The sequence below is a fragment of the Polyodon spathula genome, chromosome 23, assembly GCF_017654505.1.
Source record: "Polyodon spathula isolate WHYD16114869_AA chromosome 23, ASM1765450v1, whole genome shotgun sequence".
Classification (NCBI taxonomy): domain Eukaryota; kingdom Metazoa; phylum Chordata; class Actinopteri; order Acipenseriformes; family Polyodontidae; genus Polyodon; species Polyodon spathula.
In genome coordinates, this window is record NC_054556.1 from 23,720,356 (window position 1) to 23,744,734 (window position 24,379).

General features: G+C 39.5%; 2 protein-coding genes across 8 annotated transcripts in view; one reads left to right on the forward strand and one right to left on the reverse strand.

Annotated features, from left to right (window-relative positions):
• Positions 1 to 1,323, forward strand: part of ncoa6 (nuclear receptor coactivator 6) — an 11,325-nt gene extending 10,002 nt beyond the window's left edge. The window contains exons 14-16 of the mRNA XM_041224348.1: positions 295 to 336; positions 543 to 703; positions 981 to 1,323. Coding sequence (XP_041080282.1) covers positions 295 to 336; positions 543 to 703; positions 981 to 1,033 — 256 coding nt within the window. The 3' untranslated portion in view covers positions 1,034 to 1,323. The remainder of the gene's footprint in view (positions 1 to 294; positions 337 to 542; positions 704 to 980) is intronic.
• Positions 1,324 to 5,339: 4,016 nt separating this feature from the next.
• On the reverse strand, positions 5,340 to 18,938 carry LOC121297841 (tumor protein p53-inducible nuclear protein 2). Of its 7 annotated transcripts, none has more exons than XM_041224373.1 (4): positions 18,885 to 18,938; positions 11,374 to 11,691; positions 10,024 to 10,513; positions 5,340 to 9,809 (listed from the first exon to the last, which is right to left on the reverse strand). In XM_041224373.1, the coding sequence occupies exons 2-4, from the start codon at positions 11,495 to 11,497 to the stop codon at positions 9,554 to 9,556; spliced, it is 870 nt and encodes a 289-aa protein (XP_041080307.1). In that variant the 5' UTR covers positions 11,498 to 11,691; positions 18,885 to 18,938; the 3' UTR covers positions 5,340 to 9,553. The 7 variants fall into 7 exon arrangements, with proteins under 7 accessions (XP_041080307.1, XP_041080303.1, XP_041080310.1 ...); XM_041224369.1 differs by lacking the exon at positions 18,885 to 18,938 and adding an exon at positions 17,928 to 18,277; XM_041224376.1 differs by lacking the exon at positions 18,885 to 18,938 and adding an exon at positions 17,928 to 18,272 and having other exon boundaries at positions 10,024 to 10,156.
• Between the last annotated feature and the right edge of the window lie 5,441 nt (positions 18,939 to 24,379).

Below are 24,379 nucleotides of genomic sequence, written 5' to 3' on the forward strand. Positions count from 1 at the left end.
TGTAGCATTAGTGATACATTTATCTTGTATAATTCCTATTTATTACATAAATAATATTCAGCAACAAGAGTTATAACTTTTGTTAAAATAACTCTGGGTTACTCTCTTCTTTTACTTTTGTTTTTTTCATTCACACAGTGCTTTTCCAGGCTTGGTCTGTTAAGAGGTGGTTTAGTATGTTGGGTGAAATTAAACAATCATGCAAATGAAGAAGTTACTTTTCAAACTTAATTAACAAGAAGAAAATCTGTAATTCAATATAAGTTTATTGCTGTTTTTCCACTTGTATAACAGATGTATAAAGAAAAGAAAGATGCCTGTTCACGTTGACCCAAGGTATGTATGTATGTATGTATGTAGCTTAACCATGCATATGTCACTGCAGCTTTATCATCAGGTCCAGGACGAGGGGAGAAATCTGCACAAAGAAAACAACACTGAATCAGGAGTGGTTCCCAATGTTAACTGCTGGGAAAGAGGTATTGGTTGTTTTGAACTCTCTCTATACATGCTACATTTAGTTGCACCTCTCCCTGTTCCAGGGAAGCCAAGAATCTCCCAGAGAAGCCGAAGGCCCCCAGCAGACGGAGCTCTCGAGCGGAGAGGGAAGCAGAGGAAGGGTCCACCCCACAGGAGGCAGCTGAGAACGGGCAGCGCAAGAGGTCAGCCAGGCCGGGCTCTGCCTCCACTGCAGCTGCGAGAGGTACAGATAGTTTAACTCAGTAATTAACAGGAGGTCCTCAAACTTGCTTCAGACAAGGTGGTGCAGACAAATCGGTCAAAGTAAGTTCATGCAATGTAAGCTATTCCGAAGTGATATAACAATGAAGATTTATTTCATAGTTATTCTATTAGACTTTACCTAATAAGACCAAAACCTTGAAGCAGTCTTTATACCTAGATAGTTATTGATCTGCTTTAAGTGGTTCGGCTTGTATTAAATTGCAACCATGCTGAGCTCCACCCCTGTTCTTTTCCAGATACAAACACAGGTGCAAGCTCGAATCAAGCCAAGCGAAGGAAATCCAAATAACACCGTACTGTTAACTTGTGAATTGTAAATGTTTGTGAATTATTTTTACTATCTTTTTGTTTTTGGTTTTTTTCCTGGGCAAATATTTTTTTTAAAGGAAGAATAATTGTGTACAGATTGTTTTAATAATTATAATAATGATGTTTCCCGCAGCAATGTGAGTTTTATTTTAGGAGTTACTGTCTTGTCTTCAAACGCTGGAATGATATTTAGGCACCTCTGATTTATCGAAATGTCACGAGTATCTTGTATAATTGTGCTGGAAAGCTTAATTAAATTTTCTACCACTCGCTTTGTGTTTTACACTAGTTAAATTCTATTGGAGGTCAACATTTTGTTTTTGTTTCTGCTGCAAAAAAGCATTCTCGGACATCTAACTACTATGCCTTCTGTTTTATGGCTCTGGTCGTAAAACTAGTTCAGCCCTTGGGTATTTAAAAAGGTTCTGGTACAATTCAGTTCAAAGCCAGCAAACGTTTCATTTGAAAACATATCCACGATCTCAACTTATCCAAGCGTGGCATTCTGAAGACTCCTAGCAGTGCGCTTCTACACTGGCAGCTCCAGATGTAGTTTTACAATCTATTGCATTCAACACTGAAGACCAGTAGAGATCTCATTAAGTAATTAAGGTCAGACGAAGGCTCCTTGGTGGAGCAACAAAATAGTAGTCATTTAGGAACTAGAATTGAAATAATAGGAAAAAATAACAGTAGTCATTTCAGTTGCAGTAAGATCTAATACATTCACCTTTTACGGCTGATGCCTCACATCCCTAGTTGCTGGTTCCACAGACTCAGATTGGCACTCACCTTGGACTGTTTCACCTAAATAGCATTAGATAGTTTTAAGATTAGTGCTAATTGGGGATCTGTAAAACCAGCCTGATTATAGGTATGGTACATCAGTGCAGTATCTGATTTTGATTTTTAGTACCATGCTTTTATAGGTGACTCCACATTCTAGTCCTTCCGCATGGCTTCCTCTTCACTCCCATGTCTGCCTGTGCTGCTGTACTCTGGGGCACCAGCTCACATTGCCCGTCCAACTTCTTTATTTGCTTGTTTTTGCTTGCAGTGTTTAAAAAAAAAAAAAAAAAAAGTCTCAGGAAAGCTTGGACAGGAAACTGGTAAATTGGGGTTGAAGAAACTTGGTTTTCAGTCATTTATTTTTTTTTTTTTTTTTCTTTTAGTTGTTTTGTAGATGCTTAAATTATTGGTTGGTAGGGCTGTCAGTTAAGCCTCCAAACAGCAATCAATTTAATTGGGCACACAAAATCAAATTGTTCCAATAAGTATCTATGATTGTACCGCCCACATACATTGTCGCTCCATTCCTCTCCCCTGCCTTGATTATTTTAATAACATTGCTGTTTAACTAAAATCACAACAGCATTCGCAACAAGCTTAAAGAAATTGAACATACTACAGGAGTGTTACTAAAATGTTTATTCCAAACAGATTACAGTACTTTGGAATGTAAGCTATATAAACTAGACAAGTTTGTATTTAGTGACAGCTGCAGCATCATGCATTGCATCTTATTAATACTGTACCACCTAACCTTCACTGTCTGTGAAACACACAATGTGGAAATCCTTGCCAATAATAATAATAATAAATTGATTTACTTACCACAACGTGCATGCCCTCTATACAGGTCAAGCTTGTTGTTACTCCAAAATTGCATTTAACTTCACTGATCGTTATTAAAAATAAAATGCAGGAATAAAAGCCTGTCCTGCTCTGGATTCAAGGTGGCCTGCTTTTTTGTTTGTTTACATCGAATACACAGAGGGGCGTGCTTACAAAGCATTTTCAAAACTGATTGGCTGGTAGGATGGGACCAGCAAATCAGATGCTAGTTAACACGAGCAGGAAAATAAGAGCACGCCCACTGCTTGTCTAGCAGAAATACTGCAGTTTTGTTGATTAAACTTAAATAATGTTATTAACTATGCGTGTTACAAAGATGTAATTTTATTGAATCGATTATCCAGTATTTATATCGATGTATATCATGAGGAATGGAATTGATCGAAAAATTGATTTTCGATTTAGTAAGAGCAGCCCTGCTGTTTGGTACAGTGGATGAATTGGCAGCATTATTGCTGCATACGTGTGACGACAGAAGTGTTTTGTCAAAATTGATAGGTGGTGGTTGTTTTTTATTTATTTTTCTCTTCTGCTTAGTGGACCTGGCTGCATATAGTATTAGAAAGAGAAATTGAGTGAAATATAGCATAGTGGTTGCAAAATATGAAGTCAGACTAGATCAGCTCTACTCTCTCTCACACACTAAAAACATAAGGTTTTCTTGGATATTTTCAGTATACCAGTACATGTATTTTCTTCACCAGGAATTTAAATGTAAGTGCTCTCTTTGAGTTTGGTATGAACTGTTGACAAACAGGCATGAACAGCATTTTCTATACTGATAAGATGTCACTCTACTAGCATAGTTTATGGTATCAGTCGTTTTTTTGCTTATTGTACATTTGCATATGTGGTTGGCCTAAATATCATTTAATATATTATCTCTCGCTCTGTTACTATATAGATCATAAGCCTTAAAGTTGTGCTTTTAGAGTTGGTCAGTTTGCAGACATTTGAAAAGTTCCAAGCATCTGTATTCTACTTCTAGGACCATGAACATTGGGACCGATTTCTTGAAATATTGCTTAAGCTATAAACTCGTAATGCTAGAGTAACATCCTATCCACACAGTTTAGCAAATCAATTAAAATCCCAATATCCCAGATGTATGACACACAAATAAAAACATGTCTTTTAAAATGGTTTGTTTTACCTGTGCTAGCCTTTAAGGCGAAACTAACCATATGTGTTTTCTGACCAGAATTACAACCCTGCTAATATACCCACACCTTGGACAATAAATAACAAGGAAAGCATTCAGATAATCTGTGATCATTAATACAGGCCCAGTTTTCTTTATCATGCTTGCATGCATGCTGGCCCATTTCATCTTGCATGTTCCATCCCTGTAATGTAGAATAACCACTAATTCATTGTATTTGCCCATCTTGTTACTCTTAATATTTTAATGAGACTTTAAAATGCCTTGCTTTGGTTTTGCCTCAAAAAAATAATGTTTTTTTGTCTTATGTGAATAGAAGTGAACTGGTGCAACATTATGCTTATCTTTTTGTTTAAAAAAAAAAAAAAAAAAAAAAAAACCTTGTAAATAATTTTATAGAATATTTGATGTCAGTGGTTGTAGACATGGACCAGAAAAAAAAAAAAAATACTTAAATTTGAGATGTAATTGTGTGGTGTTCACAATAAATGTTGCTATTTCCTTAAACACTGTCTGATTCTTACTGTAGGGCTCTGGTTGAAAGCTTTGTTTATTGTAATAATCCCCTTTTCCATCCATAACTTCAGTTTTAAAATTACCCAGAGGTTTAATGTCATAAAAAGGTAATACTGTGTATCTTATATAAATTCTGTTTTGTTGCACTATTATCAAAAGGTCAGATACTTTATTTGATTTTAAATAATTAAGATTATTATTAGATGTATGCAGAATGTTTGTTTTTTCATCAAGATTTGCCCAATATGAATACAAGAATGATGTTATAAAGCAACACGTTTTTGCTGTTGTTGTCCTCTAGCAAGATTCCCTGATGTGTTGATTTGATCAATCTTAGGCTAAACCACAGCTAGATTGTATCTGAATATTTTAGTGCACTGATAAATCCTCTTGGATTAAGTCGACTACCTAGTTTTATGGGTAATCTGGGGTAACCGTGTCATCCAGGCAAATTCCCCAGTTCTGTAAAATGATCTAATAAAACTCAGAATACTGGTTGATAAAATGGACCCCAAGTTACACATCGCAATGACTTTTATTGACCGACATCTCCTCTCCCACATGGCTATCCAAATATCATGAATATGCAGCATGAGTATTCATAGTTTGGATTGACCCAAGCATTTCTGACTTCAGCAAATGCAATTACTGGCTGAGGAAAATCTTTGTAAGGTGTTCATGACCATACTGTATATTGGATGGAAGAGAGATTTTTTTATATATAATTTTTTTTTTTAAACGTGATATTAGAACTCGTGCGAGTGTGGACTTTTCATCCATGTGTTAATGAAACCACTTACATCCCAGATAGGGTTCACAGCTGTGTGTGTGTTTAACATGCTTTGGTCTTCTTTTCCTGCTATTTAAACATGCACATTGACCAAAAAAAAAAAAAAAAGGGGAATCTACTTGTAGAGGCTATCACTTTGTATTGCTGTATGAGAAAGGAAATGATGAAAATAAGCAAACATGATTCAGGCTTCACCCTGAGTTTTTATTAATCTATTCTCTGGTACCTACAGTTCAGAACGCACGCTAGACCTCCTTTATTTGTATAGGTCTCTACTGTTCATGAACTGGGATCCTTAGGTATGGGAAATCATCATTCAAAACATCACAAACCATGCAGAAGTGAAAGGCACATACACGATTTATAGATACATCATGATCAGGTACACTTAGGGACTGAATTTGAGTACATTTTAGATTTTAAAAGACCAGTAATCAACACAAATGTGGGGTGGGGGAATACAATGTTTGTCCTACTTAAAATCAGGAAGAAAGTATGTTTGTTTTTTAATTTTAGATAGCAAATGAAAATCTGCGAGTAGTCAATAAAAAGGGAAAGAAAACATGATCTCAGTATTCAAGTCCCCAGTTTCAAACAACATAGAAGAATAACAGTAATAACAATAGGAATAATACAAGCAAAATCCTCAACTTTTTTTTTTTTTTTTTAAGCTTTTTCATTCATTCATAACACACAATCTGTACATTGAATACACTCTAACATCACCTCAGGCTAGAGAAACAGCACAAGCTACTGTCCACTGCCACGGCAGACACCATTTCCAACCTGTGTTACTTTAAAAACCATTTGAAAATGAGTTTCTACCAATTTAGTGGTTTCAAGCCTGTCCCTAGTCTTCAAACTGCTCTATAGGCTACTATAGAAAATACCTACAAAATAATTCCTAGGAATGAATAGCTAGGAGGCAGCATGGCTTAGTGGTTTTTAAGAATGTTTGGGATGTTTAAAGACTCGGGTTCAAGTCTTTTTGCTCGTACTGAAAAAGTCTCTGGCATTGTAACTACAAATTCAGGCTGCAAATTAAAATGAAGATAACCTAGATGAATAAATAATTTCTTTCTAAAAAAAAAAAAAAAAAAAAAAAAAAAAAAACTAAAATCTGCTGAGAGAATTATCAACAGGGTACAGAAAAATGCTGGTTGTGAGCAGATCAGGGACAAGCTGAAAGAACCGCTAGTTAACTGGATTTAAAATGTTTTATTATTTTATATATTTTTTTAAACCAACACAGAGGTTACTTCTTGGAAAAGGGACCACTTAACCACCCCACCCCCTGCCAGATGTTACTCATTGACTCCTGCAATAAACACTCACGATACACATGTTCTTCATAAATCAAATACTGTTACATTAACAAAAAACTGCAGTTGCCTTGAAATAGTCATGCAAGTTGGTACAAAACGTCAGACTTAAGCGAGATTCCAATATTAATTATTCCTGTACCTTGATCCCTAAAGCAGAGACTATTGCAGTTGTGCACACGTGGCGTCACAATGTGTGGTGCTCATCACCAGCTGGACCTTTAGGGCACAGCAAACAGAGATTTCACTCTCCCAGGTAAAAAAAAATGAGTGTACTCATTCAAATTAAAAAAAAAAAAAAAGCACTTGAGGAAGACGGCAATAAAATTCATTCACGCAAACACCAAGCGCACTACAGTGTCTGTGAGGTACTGCAGCTCATGAGAAGTGTTGAGGGTAAAGGGGCCACAAAGTGCATGATCTAGTCAAGGGTCCATCCCCTCACGTATACCTCCAGACACTGCATCAGGGAGACACATTTTATTTTTCTGTGCAAACACTGAATCTGCATTCAGTCCCTTTAAAAGCTGCCATTTGTATGTGAACAGTGTTTGACCACCAGAGGGCACGCTCTGACCTAGTGATAAACAAAAGCCCCAGGCATAAGTACTTCCTAAAGAAATGGGTTTACCTGGATGGACAGGAACTGTTTTTTTCCTTTCTATTTTCTGTAGGACATTCGCAGTCAAGAGAGAGAGAGAGAGAGAGAACGAGAGATGGAGGATATTATTAAAGTCCCTGAAAGCCCTGGCTTCAGTCTGAAAAGAAAAACAAAATCTAACACACCCACCAAACAACTAGTTTTTAAATATAAAAAAAAAAAAAAAAAAAAATTATATATATTCGACTTCAGCACATTCCTTCCACACGCAAACCTCACTGTTTGGACAATACGAATCTCAGCACACTTCACACTGCTAAACTTGACTCACAGAAACAAACTTACATCCATGTCTTAATTTACAAACTAAGCATATATTTAATTGATATACTTCAGCACCATAGGGTTTTTTTTTTTTTTTTTTTTTTAATCTCTCTATATAGATATTTATCATTTAGATGGCGGGCAATAGTTCTTAGTGATCTGCTATCAAAAAAAAATAAAAATTTTAAAAAGGGACTAGTTTGTGTCAAGTTAAACCCTGAATAAACTCACATTCTTGAGCTAATGGACAGAGTTAGCGCTAAACCGACAGCAACAGAAATCAGTCAAATCCCAGTGTATTTTTCTCCCTGCCAACACTCATGTAATAACTCTTTGTAGAAAACTACAGAAAAATCTGCATATTTCATTCTTATTAAACTAGAAATATGTTAGCTCACATGCCATCTTTAACACAGCAAGGAAATGATCATCAACATGTTAAATAAATACGTTTCTCATACAAATAAATAGAATGTGATTTCTCATAAGGCTACCATTGGTCATAACACAGTTGTGCAGCATTCAAGTTATGCAGAAATAAATGCATACAAGGGGACGATTTCTAGTAGTGCGGTTAGCTCAAGATGGGAGATTATCAGGTTCAGCTAAAGAGAGTCTAAACATACCAAGTGGTCATACCCCACATTTGCAAAAGGAAAGGCTGTCATACATTTGGTAGTGTGTGGCAAGGAGTGGAAACAGCTATATATAGCACCACAAGACAAGGGCACAGCTCACATTGAAGGTCTTCTACAACAAAAAATAATGGATGGACTTTTCCAAGGATTTCAATATCCCAATATATACCTGGTCATTGCAACACTGTACACAAGGTGGCATGAATTTAAATTCAATGAAAAATTGGATTTTAATGGCCACAGATACATAGGGACCACCATAGAACTAAATGCAATCTTAAAGTCACTTGTATGACTAAGTTATGAATGAGAATCCCATATAAATTGACAATACTTCATTAAAATGTAAAGTAACCATTACTTACTTATATTTAAAAAAATCTGCCACCGGTATAGTGTTCTCTTTTTCATTTATTTTACTTTCTCATTCTGTTTCTTCTCTACATAGCTCTCTTTCCATCTCTCTCATGCTATCTTTTTATTCCCCCTCTCTTACCATCATCTACTTGCAAAATCTCCACAGAGCTTAACCTTTATCCTGGCACCATTAGATAACACATTTGTTAGCTTAATTAAAAAAGGGCCAAATGGTTCAGTACCCTACACTTCAACATTGCCCCAGTATAAAGGTTAAAACATGTGGAAATACTCCTTTAATCTTGAAAACAAAGTTTTCTTGTGCTGCACATTTCCATCACAAACACACAAAAAAAAATTATAAAAAGCAAATGAAAAAGATAAACGAGTTTTAGGGGTCTCAGATCAGTTCTTATATAATTCTCACAACTAGCATAATAAAAGTCTACCTTTATCATTTGCTTCTGAGCCGCTATAGACCCACCTGGATTTGAACTCCCAAGATCTGAACATCAAACAGCCAGTTTACTAGGCTGTGTGGTCTGATGTTAAGAGCCAGGGAGCCGACAGCTCCAGGGTATGTAGCCCTAAAATGAATTCACTATTTTAGCTTTGTAGACAGGTGGAGGGGAAACAAATTTAAAGATAACATTAAAATTAAAAAAAATAACTAAGAGGGGCTACACCTTTCCTCAGGGCAGTACATAAACTGCACAGCTAATGGATACCGAGATTGTATGACAGCCTTTCTGCTTTAGCTTTTACAAGGGTAGACCCCTGGGCTTTACTTAACCTTTCTCCCCAAAACTATACCCAGGAGCAAGTTCTTCTATTGCAGTGCCCTTACCCCTCAATGGTGGATCTACAAACGAACCTGTCAAAGGAGAAGGCTCTTGAGGGATGTTGTGCAGCTGTACTGATCTTATAGGATGGTGTGAAAGGGAGAAGGTTGTTTATTTTATTAAAGGATTACTCAGGGAGAAGAGTTAAGTCATTGAAATAAGAGTTAAAATTGTAGCAAGAATGCTAGCACAGTAACAAGGTTTATTCTAAAGTTAAAAACCACCCAGACTTAAATAAAACAAAACATGAGTAGGACTTAAAGGATGGACGGGGCAGCGGGTGTAATGCCCTCAGTGTAAACGGCCCGCTGGTTTAATAGTTGCACTGGCGTTGGCGGGGCTGGTGGACGAAGCTGCCCTTGGCACGGCCACCGCTCCAGGGGAGGTTCTCTCGGAGACGGTTCTGTCGCTTTACGCGGTTTCGGCTCAGCTGGCGCCGCTCGGCCCGCGCCACAGACCGCTGGACTCTGTTCACCTGGCAGATCTTGTCCAGGACAGTGGCCTGGACTGCAGAGCCCCGGGCGGGGCGGCCAGAGAGACCCCGCCCTGCTGGGTTTGCAGTCTCCACCCTGGGGAAGAGAGGAACACACTGTGTTCTCTGTGGACAGCATTAGGGTTATAGGCTCAGCAAAAACACTGTAGCCACACCTGCTTAAAGTGATGCTAATTGGTCTGTCTCGCACTCAAACAGTGGTTCACTTTGGGAGGAACACTCTACAAATAAAACCGAAGCAAGTCCCCCTCTCTAAATGCAGACAAGTAGCTCAAAACCAGGATACTCACTTCTGGCTTATTTCCTGCAGTGGGCAGCTGCCTGTCTCCTCAGTGATGGACTGGTTGCCGGTGGCAACGTACACAGACATGCTGGGGTGTTCAATGAGCAGGTCTTCCATTGGGCTGGTTTCTGGCGTGGAGCCTTCTGCAGTAAAACAGGGGGGAGGGGTGACAAACCAACTCTCATCCATCCAGCAGGGTTCGGACCTGCTGCTGCAGTCATGCTGTGACCCAGGGGAAGGGGGTGTGGAGCCACGGGGACAGGGGGCGTGGCTTGCCAGCTTTACCACAGCTACTGACAGGCCTGCCAAACCAAGTGAAGAGGAGGGGGAAGGGACCTGGCCTGCTAAACTAGTCCTGCAGCAATCGGGAGAGGAGAGGGAGGAGTTACCTGCCCCACCTACCCCTGTCCCCACCCGACTGTTCGAGGAGAGGGCGTGCCCTTCTGGCTTAGTCCCACCCTGTCCCAACTCGACCCAATCACCTTCCCCCAAGCGTGCTGTTGCATGAAAGTCATTTAGGAGAAACAAGGCATCACCCACAGATGCACATTTCCAGAGTTTGAAAAATAAAGATCACAAAAGAGAAGCCATGCAAGTATGGAGAGGAAGCATTATGGATGTGCAGACATTCAGTACATGGCGTGGAGGTGGTTTAAAAGAAAATAATGGGGGGGGGGGGTCATGGGGGGGGGGGGGGGGGGGGGGGGGGAGGGACAAAAAAAAAGGAGTTATTAATTACTGCAACCCCCCCCACCCTCCTATACATTTGGTACATTCCAGGGGAAACCATTGGGTCTCTGAGCAGAGCTGTGGGGGTTGGTGGGCTTTGGACAATTTACTTTTCTTCCCCACCTTGCCATGGGGTCCAGGTCTCTCTGGAAACACTCGTGCATTCTTAGAGTATCAAAACCTTTCAAGAATAATAATTCCTTTGCGATGTAAAGTACATGCAGTTAGGGGAATTAAACAGTACAGGGACGGTCAGCTCAAACAGTTCAATACTGTAACAAGATAATGTGACAGCATTCTCTGCTATTCTTTTTTTAATGATTATCAGTATGCTCAACTTCCATTCTGTCTAAGACCATCCACCTTTCTGACCGTGGTACTTCATAGACAATGGACAGAACAATGGTCATTATTAGTGCCTTGTGACAATAAGTGGGCTTGCCATCACTTTGTAACAATAAACCAAAGGCTAACATGGACAAAGACCAAAGACAGCCCAGGGATGATCAGTGATGCACTGTGCTTCCCAATCTAAGGAACACCCTGGGTTTGAAAGGTTGGGACCCATGTGTGGACCTTCCATGTATGGCAAGGGGTTTCCTGTGGATAGAAGAGCAAGGACACTCACCAGGCAGGTTAACCAGTAGCCAGCCTTCCTCGTCGGCATCAGCCACGCTGGGTTTGGGTCCCTCGCAGCCATTGGTCACCTCCTCCCCCTCTCCGAAAAACAGACTGGCGAGTCGCTGGAACATGGTGGGTTTCGAGTGGCTTCGCTGGAAAGTTGAGAGTTGGCCCGAGACAGGGTTGCGTGGTAGAATCGTGGGGGGTGTGTGTGTTCTTTCTTCCCTGTGTCACGAGCCCTTTTGTCCTTATTGACGGGAATCTCAGTTGAGGCAAGACGTGTGTAGTGCAATCATAAGGTTTCACTTGGTATTAGTGCAAAGGCCTGTTTGATGAGAGAGAGAGGGAGACTGAATATCTAGTTCACAAATAGCACAGAAGTCAAGTCAAGGCAGCATGGAACTAAGAGGTAATAGACCCTATTGCTTACAGCCCGGGACACTTAGCACAGTCAGAACAGAGGGTCTGAAATCTAGTGAAGCCTTATATTTTTTAACCAAGAGCAAGGACATACTGTATCCACAGTTCAGTATTAACAAGAACAATACTGATAGAAAGAAAGTTCTTTAGTACAGAACATCCTGCAACAGAATATCTCACAGCGATATCCTCCTCCACCCCCTCCAAACCTAATTTCACCCCCCAGATAAATCCAATTAGAATGAAAAGTAGGAGAAAAATAAAAGTAGGTTCCCCCAAACTGAACCACAATAATCATTGAGTTGAAATCAACGTGGGCTGGCTGACAGTTCCTTTAGTCCTGATCTTGTGACTTGGACACAAAGCATGTCCTTTCATGGCGTGTTTCAGAGCCGATTACATTTAGACACCGATTAAGCACGGTCAATGACCATCGCCATCAGGGAATTCTTTTTAAATGCTCATGGAATAACTAAGGAACTACACCAAATTATACATTTATTCTGCCTTGCACGCTGTTCACAGAGCGTTTTACCATCAGTGCTTGGAGCTCCCCTGGCTCAGCGGGGCACATCAGTAACCTAAATTCACAGGGAGGCCTGCAGTAGCAAGTGTTTTACTTCTTCATCTTCATTTCTTAAACGAGTGATGATGGAAAGTGCACTCCTTGCATTATTAAAAAAAAAAAAAAAAAAACACCAAATAAATAAATAAATAAAAAGATGTCTTCTTTTCAGCACCAGATTTAATCTTGTAACTCTGATTGTGTTCAGTCATTGAATTCCAGGCCCAACCTCTTCCAAACTTGTGGACTGATGCCTTTTATGGGCTTTCGTAGAGCACTGCTTAAATGCCCAGTGTCTCAGAAAGCATCAGAAGACTTCAAGTTATGCTTGAATAAATTATACAGCACTGCAACCATATCTTTTCACTTGTGGAGCACTAGAACTCTTAAGAACTATGAACTCTCTGTGTGAACCCAGGTATAAAATCATGAATTATTCTTGTTTTTATTCCCTCCCACTCTAGGCTTCACCTCAACAGTCCTCTATCAGCCGTTCTGGTAGTCTTAATCTTTCTCTGAATATAGTGGCAAGACAGAAAAAGGAAAGGTTTCAATTCAACTATTCTTCAGACCTGTTAGTGTAATAGAGTTTATTAACTTATTAGTTACATTAACACCTATACAATGAATAGAGTTGTGCCAGTATATTCTGTAATTCCTGGTAATCTGTTAAACACCCCCCTTGTACTAAAACGCTCTTGGTAATCCTTCTGACCTACAAAGTCCTCCTACACATTTCTGGTCCTTAGGTCTTTATCCTAGTTGTTTTCCACAGAATAATTAGGTTTTGCCTAGCCAAAAAGTGAAAGGAATGATGGCAGGAACAAGTTGAAAGGTTTTATCCTTAGATACTCAGAGTACATATTATGAGATGGTGATCAGTCAGTGACTGCTGGAGCCATGAGATTCTGTTCCCCAGCTGCAGGGCTCCCAGTCTACAGACTGAATCCTCCAGGATCAGAGGGTGGACATCTGCTGTATAACCCCCCCTCTCACCCTCCCCCTCCACCTCCCCCCACACCCCTGGGACAGGCTCAATTTAACCAATTTCACTTGTTAAAGTGTTTGTTGAAATTGGCACTTGTTCTAATTATGCAGCGTTGAACTGTTCTCCTTGCAATACATCTGCAGCATTGTAATGTCCAAATGGGGAACTCATAAAAGGCTCTTTTGTAAAATGTATAATTCGACTAAATCAGGTGACTGTCATCCAGTTTCCATCAGATAAAATTGGTTCTTTGCATATTCTTAAACACATGTATTTTTTTTTTTTTTTTTTTTTTTTTTTTACATACACACACACATATATATATATATATTCCAAACATAGGGGGGCACATAAATCCAATCTGGTTTCTGTAAAAGCAAAGAAATCTAATAACACTGGCTTTGAAGCCTCCATTGCAAGAACCTCTTAGTGCAGCTACAGAATCAGACTGGATTAATATAAAAGACCACTGATTTTCTTTTGGAAATTGCCCAACTAAAGTCATCATTGCCACAGAGCAGTGGAACCAGAATCATAATTAACTGTGCTATACTGTGTGCTGATCACAGATCAATGAAACCTGACTGTCAGCATCATTCTTTTAAAACATCAACATTCCCTATCAATTACCAAGGAATTGGCAAGAGAATGTGGCAAGCACAGGTGCAAGGGGAGCCCAGCAGTAATACAAGAGGAACTTACTTACAGCATCTCTTGGAGTGTAATGCATGGCCTTTGCCAACATGTCCACATAGGATTAGTTCTTCAGTGGGGTACGGGGTGTAGGTTTCTTTACTGACGCTGCTGTGCCAGTAATGGCATTCTTTTAGGAAACAGTTGGAACTCTGTTGCTCAAGGACTTGATTCATATCCAGGCTTCTTTGAAAGGTACAATTATACAAAGGGCCAGATTATATTGTGATAATTTAATGAATATTTACTGTATTTCCCCTGCAGTTTCATGGTTAGTGCCCATCTGCTTTGTAGCAGGCAAGGCTGGGGGAGGGAATCCGAAAGCAGCAAAAACAAATCCTGACCTAACGCTACTCTGTGTTTTGGGGAAAACAACCTCCCACCTCCCCCCACCGTCAAAAGAATAGAAAATGGATGAGCGACAGATGAAAAGGCAGACAGCAGGAGATCATGGTAAAAGCCCTTGTGCTAAAGGGTGATCTGCTGATTTTAAAGGAGAAAGAGGAGGCTGGACCTTTCTTTCTGGGCCAGGTGACATTCCCAGCATGATTGTCACAAGTGGCTCACTGCTGTGAGAATAAATAATGCAGTTGATTCTTCTTTTGTTTTGTTTCGTTTGTAGCCCCCCTCAGTAAACTTCATAGTGAGCAGGTTGAGTGCACAAGCTAGTCAGCTCTCCCGTTTCCAGCATAAGCTGAAAAATACAAAAATCGTTCATCTCCCACAGTGAGAAACACAAAGGAACTGCATGCTTAAAAAAAACCCACATTTAAACACGTCTTATAAATGTAATGCTCGATGCTTCAAGGTTAGGGTATGAAAGAAGTGCGTGAGATACACGGATAAAGTCAACGACTATCAGAACAATGACAAGCCTGAGATTTATGTGGTGATGTGGTGCTTGATTCTCAAAAATATTTCATAGTTTAATCGTTTAGGGAAAGGCTTAATAAATGAATAAAGGCTTCATAAGTTGAGCACAAGGTAAATCAAGATAATATTGCTGCACTAGACGCACAGTATGAATTGGTTATCAGTACTATAACAGTAATATTATCAATGCTACCTATTATTTGACTAGAGGATTTCTAGAGAATTTCAACTTAACGGCTCTTCTGTTCATTTTTTTAGGTGGCAACCCTAATCTAGTTACCTACACTACCTCCTTTTAGATTTCACCAAAAGTTGCAAAACCAAATTGATTTCTTTTTGCTTCCTGACTGCATTTGTCCCATAGCAGAGATTTATCCCACAAACTGATGTTTTCTGCAGTGTAGTCATTTGTGTTACAATTTATGGCAACAGGAGATGTTGAGGTGTTCATTGTTACACTTTGTAGATGTTAAGAATTCAACACAATTAATAAACCACAATATACAACTATATTGCTTCAATATGTGAAAGGGCTGTTCAAATAAAGGGGTTCCTGGTAGCTCTGTGCTGGAGGTGCCATGACACATCTTTGCAGTTGAATTGTTTTCTATACAAAAGTAGGGTGTCAACTATGAGTGCCAGGTGTTGGCTGACTTATGCAGGAGACAGCTTTGTCATTTAGGTGGAATGCAGCAACTAGTCATATAATAGGTTATGGGTTAAAAAGCAAGAGGGAGGGCAGAATGTACATTAGTGTGTAGAAGATAATAAACCCGAGATGTCAGCAATTGCTAATTATGGTAGCCTTAATTTTTGGATTAAAAAAGTCATTTGACTCAGATTGAGGTGTTACCCAGCGCAAGAACAATAATGGGCTCATGAAAGAAGTGAAAGAGCAGCCTTACCATTACAAGGATGCAAATAACTCTCCCGTTGCATAGCACTTTCACCCATTCCAGGATTTAATATGGTCTTGATCAGCCCAAGTGTAGAGCAAACAAGCGCAGGTGTGTCATAGTAAATCCAGGAATGGATCGAACTGCTATTCAACGGGTCTTATTTCCATCCCTGCATTAGTGGAAACATCTGCCACAAACTGAAAGAATACAAGCCTAACAAAAGGACAGAGCTGCTGCTATAAATTAGACACATGAAAACTAAACTCATCACCACATCTGAAATATATATATAAACAATCACGCATGTTCACCAACTAGAGATGGGGCAGATCACATGGACTCTTAAATGATAGTGATAGTATAAATCACATATCAGAAATCAACCAATCACAGTGAAGCAACTGCCAAAATTCCAGTCCATCTTATCCTGTGTACAGATGTCATCCCGTGCATAGAACACCACACCTAAATGCCAATGTTCAAAAGATAGATCCAGATCCTCATCACACAAACTATTGGCAAGCCCAAGACTTTGTGATGTTGAAATATCAATGTTTTACCAAAGGCAGCCCTATTGACATACTGCATTGGTTTAGTTTGAAGGCTCAGATTTTTTTAATCTCAAAGACTATGCACTATATACAGTTAGTATATAGTGCATAGTCTTTGAGATTAAAAAAATAATAAAACAAGTTTACCGTTTGATAAAAATGGCATACCATTAGAAGTACGGTTTATGAATATTTTGTACGGTTCATCATTGCATTGTAATTGGAGCATGCTGTAGTTATGGAATCAATAGCCATCTGAAGTGTATTTTTATGTATTTTAGTGCAGCTACAATTAGAGCTTTAGTGTAAACAGAGTAAAGCAGTAAGCAATTAAAACCGAACCCGCGTTACATATATATATTATATATATAATATATATATATATATATATATATATATATATATATATATAATTGTCAGGATGTACCGCTAGAGGCATGCTGTAATGTACAAGGCTTTCGCTCTCAAAATGGGCGTGGCTTTATTAAACGGGTGGGACATATTTTACCAACGCAAGCACTCCTCGCGTCATATGGTAATGAGCCGTTGCGTCACGTACTGTTAAATCTCCAGAGAAAGAAAAAAACAAATCTTTATATCATGGAAAAATACCTAACAATATTACAGAGGTTTCAAGGAAAACAAATGCATATTTGCTGTTAGTTATTAATTAACACTACCTACATAAAATACTAGTATTATTGTTATATTAAACTGTTTCTGGTTTGGAAAAACAGAAACAGGTTAAACGTAATCCTCGGAGTATACGTCAGTACAGCAAGCCGCATTCAGCAAAGAGAATAAACGACACTTCGAAATACCGAAGGATTGAACTGCTCCAAAATCGCGTTCGCACAGCTTCTTAGCATTCAAAAAAAAAGCTAATGTGTTAAAAAAAAAAAAAAAAAAAAAGAGACCGGCGCAATGACAACAGATCAAGACGCGGATTGCCAGATTCTGCTTGGCAGCCGGACATCGAGTGTAAATCTGTGTAATTATCAAGCCGAGGTCAATTAAACCAAAAACCAACACCCACCGCTGCCGCGGGGTACACAACAGGGTACGCTACCGGGCTTTGCACGAAGGAAACTCAAGTACCGTAAACACTGGGTTATTACAACACCCTGTCCTTGACAACACAAGCTACCTCAGCACTCTCGGATAAACCAGGCTTCCATACTTGCACATTCTTACATACATTTCTGCCGTAGCTGATACCCAAACAGACCAGACTCGCTCACTAGAATCGCTGCTGCACAAGCACCTTGCTACAGAAAATACTTCGTATGAAACGGAATAGGTACTTCACCAAAATAAGAGTGCAAATACTTTCATTAATACCAATAAACCGTGTTTGTAGCGGTATCACTGATAATGCATGTAAAACACGAACAGGATATGGAGCGCTTAGCTCTTTGACTCTGTGGTATGTAATAAATTGCTGCTCTTTTCTTTGGCAGTGCAAGTACGATATGTTTGTAAGACCAACTAAAAGAGACAGCATCAAAACAACCACACCGTTCGTGATCAATTATAAAATAACATGCAAAATGAACAAAAAAAATTGCTTACCTGCTTTTGTCGTATTATTTCAGTTGCAAACTTAATGACCACAGATATATTTATGTAAAATAAAATCTTAAAGCACAGCTTTAGGTAGCCTTAAAAATGAGGTAGTTATTAACAAAAAAAAAAAAAAAAAAAAAAAATTAAAAAGGCTTTCTTCTCAGAAGAAATGCTTCATTAAAACTGCATTGATGCTGTTATTAATTCCGATATTAGTCTACAGCTTTACTCGGGTTTAGTTTTTGTTCCTGCAAAAAAAAATGTTCTTATTGCTGTACCCAGCTGATCCTTGGATCAGAATTTAGAACATTGCAAACAGCTGATTGTGAGGTCACACTGTAGATAGCCCCACCCAGTCTCCGCCTACCAAACTACACCGACCAATCATAAAGTTACACAAGCCACTGCGACACCCTGGCTCTAGCAGGGGAAGCGGTGCTGTTCACCAGATAGGGATTTTTCGTATTACCTTTCTCACGCAGCAGTGCCGTCATTAAAGTGCTGGATATTGGTGTCGTGGAGCAGGGTAGCTTGAACAATAATTAGCAAGTGTAACGTTTAGCTTAAACTCATTTTTTAAATAGTGTATCATGCAATGTTAGTTTAATTTTGTCAATACACTACTATTGCTGTTAGTATGGGTAGCTGTAGCCCATGAAATACCATTATATATATATATATATATATATATATATAAAAATCACGATTGGGTTCAATTGAAATAAGACATTTTGACGTGGCAGTCTCAGGTGACGTTTGAATTGACGTAACAATAGCACTCGATCAGCTGATTGATGGGTAAACGGTGGCGTTACCGTTTTATTACAGATTACTTGGCTTTGACTAAACCTACTATTTTAATTTCGTACATACTGCTTTTGAATGCCAATAGTTCGGATAGAATGTTATTGTATTGAACTATCACAGTGGTATAATGTAACCAAATAAATACCGTTTACTTACAAACACGCTACGGCAATGCAGCCCAGCGGCCGCCTGCTGGCCGGTCGAGGTATGATACTGACTGTAAACCTCACGCATCAGGTCGTTATATTACATCATCAAATTTCTCATCTTCACACAGCCAATCAGGAAACACTGCAAACTTCATCGTGGTACTGAGTTGTCAATTATGAGTGAAGGTATAAAGAGGGATGTTTTTTTGTTTGTTTATATATGTCAAAACAATGGTGCATTTACTGTAGCTGTAACTTAATGTGACCTTTACTAGAGCTGAAATTAGATCCATTGAGAAAAAAAAAAGGACAAAGTACTACTGCCACTTAAAATCCATACAACCTACCGTTCCCCCACTCAGCTGTCAATCTCCTTACGGAATACATAAACAAACACAGTGGGCGGGGCGCAGTAGATGCGTTTGAATGCAGTATTCCAAGAACCAATCAGTGCTGGAGACATACACAGCGTTCTGTGTTGGAGAGGGTAACCCAACCTAGCAACACTAACATGACTTATTTGGAGGATGTTCCTGGAGTCGTGTATTATTAGGATATATTTTTTTATATATAATATTATTATATTTATATAATATCCATCCATATCCAATGGGAGGAGGTATAATGGCTCACACATAAAGTGCGAAAGCAGATCTGTGAAGGTCAATGACTGGAATATGATGTCCAAGCTGTATATAATGAGATTATACAGTTTATGTTTTCACCAGTGTTCATTTGTAATAATTCATACCGGTATAGAATAATTGGGTTTCAGTATGAAAATTCAAAAATCTGATGGCACCCATAATACTGATATACAAATGCATTTGTGAATGGAAACATTTCGGTTTTGATTATGAGATAGCTGTCTCTAGTTTTAAGAAGAGCAGAGACTGTAAGTAAAGTCCCTTGACCGCAAAGTAACATTTAGTATTTATTTGAATAGCCCAGCAAGTTGTATGAAGCACAAAATAATACTCAATTCTTTTTTTTTTCTTAAAGTGCACAGAAAGCTCCACTTAGACTACACAGAGTGATTGATTGAGCCAGGCACACTCTTGTCTTGAACATGTACGAATTTAATGGGTACTGTTGGAGCTCTTTTCATGTCAGGAACTGAATGTCAGAAGTTTATTGCATATATGAGCTCTGGAATCCCTCACCCTGCTCACCTGCATTTCACTCTCCGATCTTGCTGACTCAGAGCTCCTGAGACACAGCCTATGAAGGGGATGTATAACAGGATTCTGCCAAAGACGAGGGGGCTGTACTGTATATCCCCTTTCACTTGGGAGGGAATGAAGCTAAACGTGGTTTAAGATCCTCGATTGATGCCCTCTTTTTATTCACCTTGTTCAGTGTGAGCCATGCCTGTTCTGACAAGCTGTTTGACTGTCTCAAGGTTGTCTGTCATGCTGTGGAGGCCTGCTGTTTAAAACCACTTGCTGGTGATTCATTCACCTTGTTGTGATGACACAGGGCTGGTGCTCGAATGAAAAGGTGCAAAATGATGTCTGTGCGCAATGAAAGTCAGACTCAGAGCATTGCTTGCATAGTTCACCGTGACTATATCAGAAAAAGCTAGTTTGTTTAGTTTTATGGACACTTTTGTTATTGCATGGCATCTTTCTACTACACTCAGGTGTTCCTGGCTGGACAATGCCATTTACCATAGGTGCTTTACCATGCCTTAATACAATAGGTTTATTTTGAAATGCTTTATCAGGAGACACTTATTATCAAATTTGTAGGCAGAGTAATAATCCAAACCCCTAAACAGCTCTCCTCTACATTGCCAAATACAAACAGTGAACATGCCTTGTGAGCCTGAGCTTGCAGGGTTCAGGGTCAGGGTTGGTTGGGTTAATAATATTGTTATTGCATTTTTGCAACAACTGGTTGTCCAGGCAATGAGTAGTGGGGGAGGAATGTAGGTGAAAGGTTCCGTGTAACTCGAGGACATGTTAATGTAGGCTAACCCTCCCCACTCGAGCCACCTGATAAACTCTTCAAACACACAGACGTCATCGTGTTGGTATACTGTACCTTATCAAAAGAAAATGTTATTGGCACAATCAGTGTAGTGTGAAGAGTCATCTACAATACTTTGTACACTGCTAACCCTGATACTAACTTTACATCACAACTGAAACAAGCTTTCCCTAGGTACAGTACCGCAATCTTCACAATATTACTGGTGCTCAGGTTTCCCTTTTCAGACTGTTCACCGGCATTCCTAGCGTTCAGAGTGCAGCTGAGGAGTGCTGAGTCCAGGGAATGGCTGGAATTAACCTGTCCTCTTGCCAACAGACACTTGTATATGTTACATGAGCTCAGGGGACACTGTTACTTCAAATTAGCAACAGAAGCGTTGTACTGTACAGCATGTGCAGAGGACACAGTACCTTGTAAGCTCTGTTCCTAAATGGCTATTGGAGTATGTGTTTGATTGTCATTATGTACATGTCTAAAATTGTTTTGTAGCATGCCAGAATGTTTTGCAAGCAAAATACAGGTACTTGTATAGTCTGAAGCACACATACCCAAATCACTCAACATGAGGTGACAGCACAGGTGCTAATTTGTTTTAACATCAGGTGCGTCAGATATGTGAACAATTCATTTTACACAGACTGGTTTGACTTTCTCTCCAACCCAGCTGGTGACCTTGCATTCACTAAAAGCTCAGCGCAGGCCTAGTGTTTGAAATAGCACTCCTAAATATATCCCTCTCATGATCTGTTTCATCTTAGTGTTGACAGTCTTGATTGCAGAATTGGGTACAATACTATTTATACATGTCCTTGTATTTTGTGTCTTCTAATGACGGAGGGCTTTGAAACCTATTTTGGCAACTATACCCAACACAACACTCACCACAGTAACACCTACCACCTCCAGATGTGTCATATCTTTGCTCAAGTTTTTCTGACTCTAACAAGGGAGGACTGGGTGAGGTTTTGAATTCACTGGTCCAGTGATCAGATGTCTAGGATTGTTGCAGGGGTAGTTTAGATCCCTGACACAGTGGATCCTTTCCCAGGCAGGCAGGTTACATAAAGTCACAACTGTTTGTTTTTTTTAAAGGCAACTACCAGACTTGTTTTTCAGACACTATTTGCTTGTGTAGAAAACTGATTGGCTGCTGGGGGGCTGTTTAGTTTTCCGGCCAGTCACTTGTGGCCATATAGTTTTGCAGCTGCAGTGTTAGGCTGCGTGGGGTACTTAGTTTTTCCGTGACACCCAATGCGTGTTTCACAGTAATTGCTGGCGTTCGGTTTTCAAGTAAAGACTGTGTGACTACTTAATGTAAAAGTTACTATGGGCTGAATAGCTGCTTTTGGAGGATTGGAGGAGAGATTCTGAAATAAGTCTCTTGATTACCCTGAACACCATACAAATTGGGAGAGTGTTTATGATGCAAGTATTCTGTAAACTGTCTTGCCCAAGGCAAACTGATAAGGACAGCAGAGGAATAAGAAACATGTGTTCTGAGCTTGATAAGCACGTGAATGAAAAGGAGAGCATAGCAAGTTGCAATAGAATTCCTTATCGGTTTCACTTATTCCTTCTAAAGCATATTCCTCTTTAAATAATAACCATGGTAGACTCCATCCACAGCATCATTCATTCACCATGGCAGGCTTTCAACCTTTCCAGCTAGGAGCATTCCAACCTGGCATTCTGAAAGCATTTCCGTGGCTACTGTTGTCGAGTTCCACCTCGCACTGTGTAAACCTTTGAAAGCCAGGATACAAACCCATTTCACTCCTAGTGCCTTTATTTTAATAGTAAATTTGTTACTGGCTGATTTGCTCCTTCTTCAGTTGCAAAGTGTATGAGTGATACCTCAATGCTTCTTGACCACTTCAGCAAACAATGCAAAAAGAGAACCACCACAAAATAATTCATGATTGTCAACTCTGAGTAAGTGTGAGAGAGGATACACGATAGTTATCAGTGGGTAACACACTAAAGTGAGGGAAGACAGCAATCAATATCTATCAATATGTATTTTATATAGCGCCTTTCATAGTGGACCACCCTCACAAAGCACTTTACAATGGAACAATGCATAATACATTAAATACAGTGAAATACAGGGCATAGCACATTAAATACAAACAGTAAAAAAACAATGCAAATACATAACCACAGAGTGACCAAGTCCCAATGTCTTTAAGTGTTTACTTGCAAAGTGTGGATGTGAGCATAACGTTATGTGCTGGTGTGAGTGTGTGCGTGTCAGTGTGTGGGTGCTCTTGTGTATTTTTTACCACTCACAGTGAAAGCATGGAAACACATTCAAATGTAAATCCGCTTTCAGAATCTCACATGTTTTTTTTTTTTTTCAGATATGGCACACTGTTGAGATAGTGGAGGCATCAGCTGTGTTGTTTCCTAATGTACCGGTGCTGGTAATAACAACTAATGATAGTCAGGTTCAGCAAATAGAAATAAAGAGACTGAGTCCAAACTTTAGTACTAGGTTAAAAGAAACTAAAAACAGAATGCCCTTCCCTCCCCCAGCTCTACATCCCTGCTCTACCACTGCAGCCCCTGCTCACCCAGCCACCCATCCATCATTCTGAAGAGTTTATAACACCCCTGGCACAGCACCAGTGCCCAGCCCCTCTCCCCGTGCAGAGGGTTCACGGGCTCATGGTAATCCAGGGAACGTGTTGGGAGGGGACGGGAGGTCGCCAGTCACTCTGATTACATAACTCTGCTCCCAGCCTGGTTGAAAATACCCTTGTTACCCTTTCAGGGAGCCCCTGGCATTCCTGGGGGAGTTCCTCAGGGGCATTTCCTTTGAGTTGATTTATTTGTTCTTGTCTTTAAAAACAGTATTAAATGATCACATTAGATTGATTCTGTGTAATCCCAAAATGTTTAAGTGGAGGCACGGAACTATAATAGGCTTTCAAACTCACTAAATCTACACTCTGGAGAACACTGCATTCAGAATCTGTTAAGGAACTCTGCAAATCGAACATGTCAATAAAATGACACACTCATTTATTTAAAGGCTTTGATCCGATGACTTAGTTATTGGTACACGTAATCCGCTAATGTCTACATTATGAATTTATTTAGTAACCAAGATGAATCAATTAAAATCGTGCGCCCGCTTCATTCCTGATCTAAATGTGCTGCTGATTTCAGACTGGTCTACCTGCCAGTGCTTGAGAACATTAATACACCAAGTGCTGAATAAAAGGCTGAGTGAAAGATATCTTTCTGGAGACTGTGTAGAGGCGGATTCCCTCAACAGGTAAATATGTAAATAATACGGTCGACAATGCAATTATACTGCTGAATTGCACTGGCTAAGGCAAGAATGCTTGACATACCTGTCATGCCATATCTGCTTGGCAGGTATGCACTTATACTCTGTCATTGAGTAACAATTACAAAGGCAAAGAAAACAAAACCTTCACTACAGCATATAGTGCTTTCTGTTGTTTATTGTTGCTATGGACAACGAATGACGGATCGTTA